This window comes from Mus caroli, unplaced genomic scaffold (genome assembly GCF_978045245.1).
Source record: "Mus caroli unplaced genomic scaffold, Mus_caroli_1 scaffold_3, whole genome shotgun sequence".
Lineage (NCBI taxonomy): Eukaryota > Metazoa > Chordata > Mammalia > Rodentia > Muridae > Mus > Mus caroli.
This window is the reverse complement of record NW_028227258.1, coordinates 58,699,129-58,712,704: the sequence shown is the minus strand read 5'-3', so window position 1 is coordinate 58,712,704 and position 13,576 is coordinate 58,699,129. Positions and strand designations below refer to the sequence as shown.

General features: G+C 44.8%; 1 protein-coding gene across 3 annotated transcripts in view; it reads right to left on the bottom strand.

Annotated features, from left to right (window-relative positions):
* Slc22a15 (solute carrier family 22 member 15) overlaps positions 1-13,576 on the bottom strand; it is a 63,573-nt gene that overhangs the window by 10,376 nt on the left and 39,621 nt on the right. For all 3 annotated transcript variants that reach the window (XM_021157961.3, XM_085835607.1, XM_085835609.1), the window contains exons 7-8: positions 12,194-12,334; positions 9,355-9,440 (exon numbers count right to left, since the gene is read on the bottom strand). In XM_021157961.3, coding sequence (XP_021013620.1) covers positions 9,355-9,440; positions 12,194-12,334 — 227 coding nt within the window. The remainder of the gene's footprint in view (positions 1-9,354; positions 9,441-12,193; positions 12,335-13,576) is intronic.

Here is a 13,576-nt window from a genome sequence, read left to right as displayed (position 1 = left end):
AATGCAACTGGTAGACACATTTCTTACTTCTCTCATTCTGAGGCTAGTAAATGCTTATGTGACTGCTTCCTTAATAAGCGATGTTATCCTGGGCACCCTGGATCTATACAGGTTCCTGGACACGGTCAGTAATATTTGGCTCAAGAATAAAGTATCTCTTCTTTCTCTTGAGGTGTGTTGGCTTCTAACTGCAACGGCTTTTGGTAGGGACGGATTTCCCTCATGTCCTGCCCTACGCACAGTAGCATCTTTCCAAATCACACGAAGGCACCCTACATCTCTACTAACAGGACAGAAGATTGCCATCTGGAAATTTAAATTCACGTGGAGCACACAGAGACAATCATCTAGCCGCCGACAGAGTCCAAAGCTGCAAGAGGATTCCCACGTGAGGTGGGAGACACCTCCAGCAGTAGCTCATTTGGGGAGGCTGGCTCTGGCCACAGGCCAAAGCCAGTCCATCTGCTGCTTGAACCCTCTCTCCTCTGCTCCTGCCAACGCACCTGCAGTCACTTCTTCAGGGGGAACCCACCTCTCCCCTAAGATGGCTTATGTCAATAGCAGACAGCTTTCTTTGTTAAGGTTCCTGCGTGTGCAGCTGCTGGGCTGCTGGCTGTGTTCCGGAAGGCTCTGTAGCCACTGAGCGGTCCCCTGCCTTCCTGACCTACATTCCTAGTCATTCCCAATGAATGGGCAAAGTGTTGTTTGGGGAAAAAGGCAAAGTGATTTAGAGGGGAAATTAAAATGAAATTACAGTTTTTAAGAAGTGGATTTGCATAGCGCTTGTTTCTTTCCACATACCAAACTCCATGAGGTCATAACTTAGCTCCCAGAAGGCCAGAGTTTTCAGGACTTGCAGGAGCCCTTTGGAGCCATCAGAACAAACGTCTCTTTTGTCCACTTATTACTGAGTTTAACTGACGCCATTCCTTAACTGACTCACTCTTCCACCGTGTGTATGTATTTTATGATTATTCTCTCCTAGCCTGTGCTATACTCTTTCCCTTTAAGGGTGTTGTTTTAAAGGACTCAGGATTCCTCTGTTGCTCAGGTTGGCCCTGAACTCCTGGCTCAGGCAGTAAACTGTTGGTTCCAAATAGCAAACCTCAGCTCAGCCATTCTCTTCTCTCACAGAATGATAAGCATAAGGCAATTTGTTTTATTTTGCTGTGTTGTAAGACAGACAGGGTTACAGGTAGCCCAGGCTGTCCTTGAGCTTGCTGTGTATCCAAGGATGACCTTGGACTCCTGGTGGTCTCCCCTCCTCCTCCTGAGTGTTCTTCTAAAATTCAATCCCTTCCCCTGATTTAGCCTATCAAGTATCACACTGTCTTGATTGCTATGACTGTTCAATAGGTTAAACATGATCGTCTACAGCTTTGTTTTTCTTTATAAAATTATTTTGGCTAGTCTAGAATCCTCTGAATAGTCGTATTTGCACAAATTTATTCTATCAATGAAAGGATTCTCCTGGACATTTGATTTTGTGATAAAGATAAACTGGTGTGGTAAGAGATGGTGGCTTGATAATCTCCTTATTTGTGAGTATTACTAGTGCCAATTCAATTCAATTTTTTTTTTAGTAGAGAATAGAGTTTATTCAAGGCATGGGAAGGGGAGTTAAGGGTGTAGTAGAAACAGAGAAAGGCAGAGAGAAGGAGAGAGTAGAGAAGCAGAGGTTGGCCGTGACCATGTAGAAAGAGAGGGGGAACAAGGAGGCATGAGGGAAGAGTGTAAGTGCCATTTCAATTATTTAGTCCTCTTTAGTTCCTCCTTCCATAATTTTATGTTATACTTTATACATGCTATGGAAATTTTATCTTTAAAATTTTAAACATTTTACTACCAGTACCATTGTTTAATTGCATAGTAGATTATTTGCTAATAATATATAGAAATAAAATTGTGTTATCACATGATTCTGACAAGGTCATTTATTAATTCTATTTTCTAATGTTTAAATTTGTGTGTGTGTGTGTGTGTGCAGCATGGCGTGTGTGTGGTAGTCAGAACAGATCTCTGTGGGTTTGGATCTCTCCTTTCAGCATGTGGGTTCCGGGATTGTTTCCCTCTAACTCAGCCTGAGTCCCTTTCCTGTCTTCTCACTGTTACCTTGCATTGATTGGTCTGTTTCTGACCATGTTCCATAGAGAATGGGCATCCTGATGATAGTGAATATTATTCACTCTTTCAGTGGTAAATACAGCATTTGCTAGAGGGTTTCCCCTCATCCCATCTGTCAGGTTAAGGAAATTCCCTTCTGCTCCCAGCTGCTAATGTTTCTTATGGAGGATGCATGCTAAACTCCAAAACCCGAATTTTCTGCCTGGGCTGGATTACCACTTTTCTTTCTAGGCTTCCAATATGGCGAGTGACACTGATGGGTGCTTGTACTTGAGAGGTAAAGCTTGCTTTTGTTTGACTTGGTCCTTGGGGTGATTGATGGCCTAGTGTGAACTGCTGGGAAATCAAATGGATGGGAATCTCTTCTGGTGGGAATGTCTCTAGCCTCACATTGGACTTCCCTCCAGCAAAGGGCTGCAAAGGCCACCTGCTGGCTTTCACAGAGGCTTTCTTGGATTGTTTCTCTACAGACTGGACCTAAAGTGGCTTTACTGGCGCAGGAATATTCATGATGTTTTCTCATTCATGCCTAAGGCTCCTTCAGTGACGGCCCCATCTTCATTTCTGATACTTGTGATCCGTGTCCCCTTGTTTTTTATTTGTTTAGAGATTTATTAATTTTAATTGGCCCTAAACAATCAAGATTTTGGTTTCCTTGATTTTCTCTCTTGTTTTTCTCTCTATCATTTCATTTTTCTGCTTGCCCTCTGTCTCACTTGGCTTTCCTTCTTTAGAGTTTATCTTCTAGAGACAGAAGTTGAGATTACCAGTCTGTCCTCTTGAGTGTTGATAATTATATAAATGATCATACTTAAGCCTTACAAAATTTTCTACACGTCAAGAGTTTTGATATTATATATTTAATTTATGGTTTAACTAAAATATCTTGTAACTTTCTTTGTTATTTTTTTTTGACCCGTGTGCTTTGAAAAGTGTTGCTTAGTATTAAAATGTTTAGGGTTTTTGTTTTTTTCAGATACCTTTTATTATTGACCATTCTGGTCAAGCAATGCTTTTATAAGTCTTCAGTACTTTTAATTCTTTTTACTTTTGTCCATGGTCCAGACTATGGCATCTTACCAGATGTCCTGTGGCTTTTCAAATGGAAGCCATGTTTCCTTGCACTAGGGTGTGGTATGTTTGAATCAACTGAGTCACGCTTGCTCTGTCTTGAATTCCTACTTTTTCAACCAATCACTGAACCAGCTATTGAAGGATCAAGTCTAAGTTCTGCACAGTTTTGTTTTGGGGACTACGAATGCTTTATAGTGGGCACACACATACAGGATCCTTCCATGGTCACTAAAAGGCCACTCCTCAAGCATGCATTCGAAATTTGATCAATTTATGGAGCTTCTGGTCATCATTTCTGCTGATAACATTTTCCCCTGAGACCAAAGTTAGATGCCAGGCCACTTGATATTTTCCTGCAACTCACTGGTGCTCTCTTAGATTTTATTTATTTTTTAAAAATTTATAGTGAATAGTTTTTTTGTTTGTTTTGCTTTTTTTGTTGTTGTTTTGTTTTTTTGCTATGACTGAAATTCATGGATCTCTTTTTCTGTGGTATCCAGTCTGCTGTTGGTCTCATCTCTCTATTGCTTTTGTGTGCTGCATGCTTCCTCTTGAGATATTCTGTGTATGTCTTCTTTATAGCTTCATTTTTCTGTTCATTCCAAGGATGCTTTTTGTCTACTTAAGCACACACACAGTTATAATAGCTTCTTGGACTTGTCTGCTTAAGCACACAGAGCATAGTCATAGTAGCTGCTTGCACATTTGTCTCCTTAGGCACATGAGCCACAATTGCAGTCGCTGCTTGGATGTCCTGTCTTCCTGGTCCTGACATTCATGCACCTCTGGGTTGTCTCTGCTGATTCCTCTCCTTGTGAGGAGGTTTTCTCCTGCTTATATGGATGTCTGGAAATTCTGACGGAGAGCTGTGTGTGAGACCATTCCCTGATTAGGTGATGGGCTCTCTTAGTGAGTTTGCTCTATGATGCAGCTCAGTTACTCAGAATCAGTTGATCCTGAAATGTTTGTGTTGAGCATTTTGGCAAACAGCCTTTCTTTCACTTAGGTCTTTTACTTTTGGTCCAGGTTGTCGTTTCTAATGGTTAATGTCTAGCTAAAGGATGCACAACACATTCATGGCCCTGGGTTCCATTGATGGCTCTGCCTGCTACGGTCTGATGATTTCCTTCACTTTTATTTGGTGGTCCTTTCCATTTCTGTTTCACCGTCCTCCCTACTACTGTCTGGTGATCCTCTTCTCTCCTGTCTGGTGATCCTCCCCTCTCCCGTCTGGTGGTCCTCCCAGTCCAAGCTCATGATCTTCCCCACTCTTGTCTACGGGTCCTCCTCAGCTCTATCTTATGGTCTTTTCCACTTATCTAGTGATCCTACCCACTCCTCACCCATGATCCTCCCCATTCATGCCTGGCAGTCCTGCCCACTGCTACCTGACAGTCTTCCCCATTCATGCCACGCCATCCTACTCTTGTCTAGTAGTTTCCTTCTGTCCTCATGAGCATCCTCCCCTGCATGCACAGAGCCTGGAGGAACTTTCTCTAGATCTCTGGAAGTCTTCCTCTGTGGGTTTTACTCCTCTCAATATTTTTGCCCAGCAACATTTAACCACCTTAATATCTATTTCTTCTAGCCATCTCAATACTTTTGCTTAGCAGATTATAGCCATGTTCAATATCTTGTTCTTTGATTCTTTGGTTGACCCTGAGCAATCGCTCTTGGAGCCTGCCTTTGTTTAGTGTTCTCTTGCGGATCATCGCCACATGCAGCCTGCTGCCCAATGGCTAAACATGGACTTTTTAATGTATGTTTTTTAGTTTTTTAAAATAGGTTTTATATTTTAAAGTGGGACAATCGTGGCCTAAAGTCCAAGCACTTGTCAGTTCTCCCATGGCACTGTAGTTCATTATTTTTGGATCACTAAATTCCCTCATTAGATTTCAAGCTGCCTGAGGCCAGGAAGTGGGCCTTGGTTACAGGCAGGACCTTGTATTCATAGACGCTGGAGAAGTTGGGACAGAGATGGGCAGATGACTCTGAGGAAGGAGATGGGTTCTCAGCTGCCGTGGGCCTTGCCTACAGTGGTCAGTGCCATCCTAAGGTCAGTCTTTTAACCAGTCCCCACCAGGCCTGCCACTGGAGGGTTAAGAACTGGCCGTAATCACACAGTGTTAATGCTCAGACACCACAGCTTTACCGTGTGAAATCATGATCGTTGGTGCATCTCCATGAGAGCCTAGGCTGTGCTGTGAGCCAGGGATAAAATTCCAACCCCTGGCTATAAAGGTGGACATGCTCCCTGACCAGTCTGACTTTTATTTTCCTTATGTGGTGACACATAAGACCTTCTGTATATGGAGAGAACCCAGCACTTAGTCAACTCCAAATGGCAACTTCTATTGTAAGATTAATTAGGACCCTTCGCTAAGCAAGAACACAAACCAAGGAAAATGCTTGCTGATGAATCTGTTTTAAAAAGTGAGTAAGTGGCCCTGCAAACACTCCTAGAGGAGACCACACCAGGAGGCTAACCAGGAAGAAAACACACGGATAGGAAGCCTCTCTCTATCAGTGCTGAAAGTTTTTGGATTTTGGAATATTTTAGATTTCAGGTTTTTTTGGATTAGGGATATTCAACTTATAATTATAAATCACAGACTGCAAGATACTAAACATCTGGGCTTTAGCTTATTTTCTGTGTCTCTTATAGATATATTGTCACAGTATTCACAACGGTCCAGAAACTGAGAACCACAACCATATGCAGATGCTAAAAAGAAGCCAATGGGTAAAGGGCACCTGAGTTGGCAGAAAGGGGAGAGTGCAGGTGTGGAATGCTTGGTGGAGAAAAGCAGAGAAATGAGCAGGAGCACGGTGGAGAAATGAGCAGGAGCACGGTGGAGAAATGAGCAGGAGGACAGTGGAGAAATGAGCAGGAGGACAGTGGAGAAATGAGCAGGAGCACGGTGGAGAAATGAGCAGTCTTCTAGCTCACATGAGCTGCTAATAGAAACTGCAAGGTCTCTTTCTTAGTCCATACTTATCAGATCTTTCATAACCTGTAGCTTGAAACTCTTAAAAAAAAAAACAGGTTTAAAAGAAACCAAACAAAACATCTTAAATAAAGGGTTTAAGTTGTTAAATGAGTAGTTTAAAGTTTTTTTTTTTTTTAAGCTCAGAGAAGATTCCAGAAAGAAGAGCAAGGGTGAGGCACCAGACGCTAGCCATCTGTTCTCTGTCTTTAGTGACTAATCAAATGGGGAAACTGGGCGCAGCCGCAGTGGAAGAGGATCATTCTAGTAGCCCTGGTTATTACAAGCAGCAATCATTTACTAAGGGACATTACAGAGTTTCTCTCCTAGGGAATCTTTAAAATTTGCCAGGCTTTTCCCAAGCATAACTGCTGTGTTATATTCCCCAAGGCTGTGGGAAACATTGCTTCACTGTGTCTCAAGCGCGTTTATCATGGGGCAAGTCCACAGAGGGTTCCAGCAGCTCTTGGGACGGATGGGGATAAAGAGGGCTGGCTGATCTGGTTAGGAGATTGTGCATGTGTGTTCATCTCTGGTTTTCGTTTTGTTTAGAATAGAGCCAATGTTAAGGGAAAGTCGGGCGCAGAGTCATAGGGGTGGGATACCTGAACATGCAAGGGGGAAGAGGAAAAAAAGATATCCCTTGGCCTTGGCTTCCAGAGTGGGATGAGATACAGAAGAGGTGGTGGATGGCAGTAGGTCAAAGCTCCGCTCTCTGAGGTGATGCATAAATACGACAGTCAGAGTAGAAAACGACATCTCCAAGTTGTCTGTTTCAGCATGAAACACGCTCTGCTGAGCATAAATCTACCACAGTTAGAAGCCCGTTATCTCAGACATACAGAACTGGGGCGCTGGCACTGGCATAGGACAAGACATGCACATGCATCCTGAATTCTCTAGTCTCCATGAGTTGATAAAGATCCCTGTCCAGCTTTGATGCAATCCCAGACTAAATCACTGTTAAACGGAGAAACGGTGTGTGTTCTAGTTCATGGCCCAGAACTTCAGGTGGTGGCTGATGGAGGAGCAGGTACTCCACAGGGTCAGGGAGTGAGTCTGGGCCATCGGGAAGGCTCCGGATAAGACCCTAGAATGACTGAACTTCAAGGAGCAGCAGCCTAAGCAGAGGGGCACTTAACATGCAGGCTGCCGCTCTGGGGAACAACCACCTCGTGCTTCCCAGAAGCTACCGGACTATCTCCATGACTCCCATCCGGACTATCTCCATGACTCCCATCCAAACTATCTCCATGACTCCCATCCGGACTATCTCCATGACTCCCATCCGGACTATCTCCATGACTCCCATCCAGACTATCTCCACGACTCCCATCCGGACTCTCTCCACGACTCCCATCCGGACTATCTCCATGACTCCCATCCGGACTATCTCCACAACTCCCATCCAGACTATCTCCACAACTCCCATCCGGACTATCTCCACGACTCCCATCCAGACTATCTCCACGACTCCCATCCAGACTATCTCCACAACTCCCATCCGGACTATCTCCACGACTCCCATCCAGACTATCTCCACGACTCCCATCCAGACTATCTCCACGACTCCTATCCGGACTCTCTCCACGACTCCCATCCGGACTATCTCCATGACTCCCATCCGGACTCTCTCCACGACTCCCATCCGGACTATCTCCACGACTCCCATCTGGACTCTCTCCACGACTCCCATCCGGACTATCTCCACGACTCCCATCTGGACTATCTCCATGACTCCCATCCGGACTATCTCCATGACTCCCATCCAAAGCACGAGAGCCAGATGACAGAGCAAGGTCCCAACACTTGGTGCAGGGTGTTATTAGCCTGTGTGCCCTGGTAGCAAAGCCGGTAGGACCCTCCTCACTGAAAACCACATCACTCTGTGCAGCAACAGTCACGCCTCCAGTGTGCAGGTACCGTAAAAGGAGCACAAAACAAAGAAGCGTAGAAAGCTGTAAATACCTAGGTATCTATAGAAGTTCTTCGTGTTCTGTAATTGAAATGGTGTTGTGTTGTGTGGCCCAGGCCTGCCTCCAATTGGCTACATAGTCCAGATCGGCCTCAAGCCTGGGTGGGGTCTTACTGCTTCAGTCTCCTACGTGCTGGAATCGCAAGCATACGCTGCTATACCTAGCTTTACAGAATTCCTATACAGGGGTCACAACGTTAAAGGAGATGGCAGAGAAACATTAATTTCTAGATAGGGTCTTGTGTATCTGACCTCAGACTTGTAATATAGCCAAGGATGACCTTGAACTTCTAATCTTCCTGCCTTCCAGAATTCTGGGATTACAGATGTGCCACCATGCCCAGTCTTTATGTGATCCTGGGAATTGAACCCGGCGTTTTTATGTAGTCAAGACAAGTGGTCTACCAACTAAGCTACATTCCCACCCCAAAGAAATATCTTTTGAAGCTGTTTGTTTAGTAAAGCTACAGAATTATAAAGGTACCATAGCTTCCTACAAATACACTTTATTTGAACTCTCTCTCTCTCTTTGTGTGTGTGTGTGTGTGTGTGTGTATCACAGCATATGTGGGAGTTGTTCTCACCTCCATCATACAGGTTCTTGTGATCAGACTCAGGTCACAGGCTTTGTGGCAAGGCCTTCCCCAGCTGAGTCACCTCCGCAGCCATTAGTCATGCTTTAAAGTGACCAAGAGCATAACCACTGTGCTCAACAGTGAATATTATTCTTATGGTGTTGCTGTTGTTATTATTACTAACCTTGGGGTACCACATGGAGACATTTAGGGGTTCCTAAGCTACCCCTGAGAACCAGCATCCAACTGCCAGTCTCAAGACTGGCCAGAGCTCACAGTTTCATTTGCAGCTTGGAAGGAGTGTCTTTCCTGTGCAGAGTGGGCCTTAGCTTTCCCTGTTACCAGGTAAACAGCTCTAATGTCTCCAGTGCTGCATCCCAGATACCCCAGATGGTAGCTTAATAGCCTGAAAGAATTAATAGCACACCTCTGAGCACATTATTCACCCAGAGAATAGTTCAGGCAATGCAAAGAATCTGGCCCATTATAGCCTGCACAATTGCTAAGTAATATGCAATCACAGGAATGAAGCACAGCATATGGTAATCCCTTTACTATATTGAGATTCATTGTAATAAAAGTGCTGTTCAAAACCCTCATGGAAATGTGAAAAGCATACCTTTCTTTTCCGGAAGAAACATCACAATAAGACAGGCCAGTCCTCCAAGGCACAGAAACGCTGCTAGTGTCCGCTTCCGACCAAACCTAAACAATAGGAGGAAGTCACATGTCTCTCGAAAGAATCTTATGAAGCCATTTCCCTCTCCTCTAACTTTCCTACTTAAATGTTCTCAATTTTATTTTTTTTTTTTTGAATGGGTGGCAAATGCAGCTGGTCAGGCGACGGTTCAGGATATAAATAAGCATGAAAAGGGGGACCCACTGGATGGCAGGATCCGATCATGTACACAGGAAACAAACCATTGTATTTCCAAGAGCATGCACTGTGGCAGGAACTGTTTTAAATGCACGTCACCTATTACCTCACTGAATCCTAATAACAAATGTGTAGGCTTGCGTGGTGACACTCTCCGTCTTTTAGAGACTTAATCCAATAAAGAGAACAGAGTCTGCTAGTTTGTTTTATTCTCTGGGTATCCAATTCTTATGGTGTTAAAATTTTTAAATGCCAAGGTTTGTTGGTCTTTGTCTCAAACCTTTAGAAATATAAACAGGAAAAAAAATTCTTGCTAGTGGTTTCAATTTAAATAAAAGGTACTGTACACTGCAACTTCCATTCATCTCCACTCTCGGCCAGCAACAGGCCAGCTCCTCGGCTAGGAACTTGTAATTCTGATAACTAGTTTGTCAGAGTAGTTTTAGGACTAAGTACAAATGAAAGCTTAGTGGGGGGGACTTCCTGAAGTCAGGAAGCTAACATGTGGCTCACACTAGAAGGAAACCCAGGTCTGCTTGACCCCAAAGGCACTAAACTCCCTGCAGATTCCAGCCCTGCCTTGAGGCAGTAGCTGCTGGAAAACAGGAAAGCCCTGGTGTCTTTTTGACAGCTATTTTCCAGGTTATTTTTAACAGCTAGCATGCAATGGCTTTTGAGTGACATTGACCACGATAGGCAAACCCGGGCATAAACTATCCCCATGAATGCCTTCCTGGTGATACTAGAAGTGGCCATGAGAGGCATATACAGGATCCTGTAGCTGGAAAAGAAGAGGCTGTGCCCTTCCCGGGATGCTGAGTGTGATGACTGGCCTGCTTCTGGGACCATGGGGAAAGTGAGCGATGGTCACCAGCAGAGGACTCAGGCAAGGGGTCTGCAATGCTCTCTGGGAGGCAAGCCTCCAACTGAGCAGGGTCCTGCATTTGGCTCTCAGCTGAAGAAAGCTGTCAGGAGGGGCCCGGGAGCCAGGGGTGGGGCTATTCAGGGCATTGCAGCTCATGGCCCAGTGCTTTTGATGTCTTTTCCCTTCAGCTCACTAGCCCACCCCTATGCTCAGCAATGCATTACTCTTTGCTTTTTAAGAACAAAAGTAAACACAAACCTGGCACCTGTTGGCCTGGCACCTCAAAGGTCAAGCACATTTTCCTTGGCACTCTGGATAGCACTGTTTCTCTGGCCTCCATGCATAACTTGAAGGCTGGCCTTCTCTCTATCTTCCCTGTGCCCGGATTTCCAGCCTGCCTGTCTCGTTATTTTTCTTTCAAATGCTTTGTCCTCAAGCGTCCTTCCAAGTCTGTTCCTAAATTCTTTCACTAACGAGGCTAAGTAACCCTTCAAGGACTCTTGGCTTCCTCATTACTAGGCAGTATTATAGTTTGGGTTGAAATGATAATGTCCAGGCAATAAGAAATGGCACAACTCACCTGGTCCCTCAGTCACTAAACAACAGAGGGGCTAAGCAGACAGACAAAGACGCTGATCTCTATGACATAACTTTTGGAATTTTACTCCCTTGCTCACAAGCAACATAAGCAGGGGTACTCTGAGCCTTCCTAGTAGTTCTTAGGAGGGAGGGAGGGAGGGAGGGAGGGAGGGAGGGAGGGAGGGAGGCTTTCTAGTTCTGTCAGGTTTTGTCTTAAAAGAACTTGTAAACGCTGACACCATTGCATACACTAGCAAGATTTTGCTGAAAGGACCCAGATATAGCTGTCTCTTGTGAGACTATGCCGGGGGGCCTAGCAAACACAGAAGTGGATGCTCACAGTCAGCTAGTGGATGGATCACAGGGCCCCCAATGGAGGAGCTAGAGAAAGTACCCAAGGAACTAAAGGGGTCTGCAACCCTATAGGTGGAACAACATTATGAATTAACCAGTACCCCAGAGCTCTTGTCTCTAGCTGCATATGTATCAAAAGATGGCCTAGTCGGCCATCACTGCAAAGAGAGGCCCATTGGACACACAAACTTTATATGCCCCAGTACAGGGGAACGCCAGGGCCAAAAAGTGGGAGTGGGTGGGTAGGGGAGTGGGGGGTGGAGTGTATTGGGGACTTTTTGGATAGTATTGGAAATGTAAATGAGGAAAATACCTAATTAAAAAAAAAAGAAAAAAAATAAAAAAATAAAAGGGGTGATTCTTACTCTTGTAATTTATTTAACCATTTTAATGTGAAACATATCTTCCAAAAACAGAACAGAAAATGAATGCCCACATATTAATGTAACTAATAAATGATCATTGTAATTATTTAAAAAAAGAACTTGTAATTTCTGAGTTGATGGGATTCTACCTATGTGGAGCCAACCACCACATTGCTTATGCTATGAATCTGCATTGACTACTCAATGACTATGAGCTAAAGCCTATGTAAGCATACACAAAACTCCAGGGCTACTACCATAAAAAGGGAGCTTAGCCGCATTTAGCCTGAGAAAAACTCTGCTGGACAGTGCTGGGCAAACACTGCCTAAGGCCATGGAGCAGAGCCGTTGGGTATGCGCATGTCGAAGGATGTGTATGCACACCTCTGTGGGGTGCCTCTTTGTCATCCATACTCACCATCTTTGGTTAATCAGGTAGATGCAGAGAGGGTAGGATGGAATCTCTATGAGGCCAGATAGAGCCAGGTTGGCATAAATGCTGCCCCCTAGGTCACCTGCACTCAGGGTGAGGCCGTAGTACACCAAGCTGCACACAAACCTGTATGGGAGATCAAAGGACTGAGAGGTGAGGGAAAGTCTATAGGACAGGAACAACGCTTTTCCATGAGAGATTAAATGGACCATGCAGTACTTCTAACCCATTTGATGAGTTTTACTCTCCCACTGAACTTTCTGTCTTAATCTAAATTTCTATCCTATTAAGAAACAAAAGCATAATGGGGCTTTGGGAGTGATTTATGTCTACACGTTCTATAAAGCAAATGGATGTATAATTCCTGCTTGAGAAAAGACGTTGTTCCTGCCTCCTCAAGCGTTTCTGCACCGCAGTGAAAACAATGACCCTATTCTTACTGCACTGGGTCCAGTAATCTAGGGAACACAGCCTGTGGCCTTGTGATGTTATCAGAAGGGCAGGACAGAGCCTCCTATGGGGAAAGCCAACAGAGGATGGCCAGAGAATGGCCTGGATCCTCAGGTGGGTCATCTGCGGGCCACAGAGCCTGGCTCTCCATCCCCCTAGAACCCTAGTCACTTCCAATCAAGGTCTTCAGCAGGCACACATACTAGAGACTAGACTAGAGAAGAAAAGGCCAGGGTCACAGCAGAGCAGGACCTCCAGGGAAGATCAACAGGGAGGGAGGCTCTTGAGAGACATTAACTCATTTCTGCACACCATCATTGAAATTCACACTTAGCAAGCACTTCCCAGCTGTGGTATTGTGCCGGACACACACTCCAGCAATGGGGAATGATATACCATAAAGCTTAGCTCAGTCGAGTGCCCACCTGAAGCTCCAAATCAGATGAGGTACTCAAAGGAACATCGGCGATTAGCAAGCTGCTCTATCAAAATTACAACACAGAACAGCTGCTCCTAACAACCCTGAGCCTGGCCTCTACTGGTGTATGAACATGGCTACCCAAGCAACAGATTACCTGGACTTTCCAGCTCCACTGGTCGATCATCTGTTGCAGTTCACAGTGGCCAGTGCCTTGCTAAACAGGTTGCTCATTTACTTCTATCTTGTTTTCCCTAGAAATAACCTGGTATGTTGTGGCTGCACTGGGGTCACATGGCAAAGGGGATACTTTACTCTTCTCTCTACCAAAAATCATAGAAGTGGGCCAAGTGTCCTAGCCTATGAAGGACAGTCCATGGCGGGCTATAATATAGCTCAAAGACAAAGTAGTAGTAGGACATTTGGCCTGATAGGTATAATGCCCTTCACTTCCTTATATGATATACCATAAAGCTTAGCTCAGTCGAGTGCCCACCTGA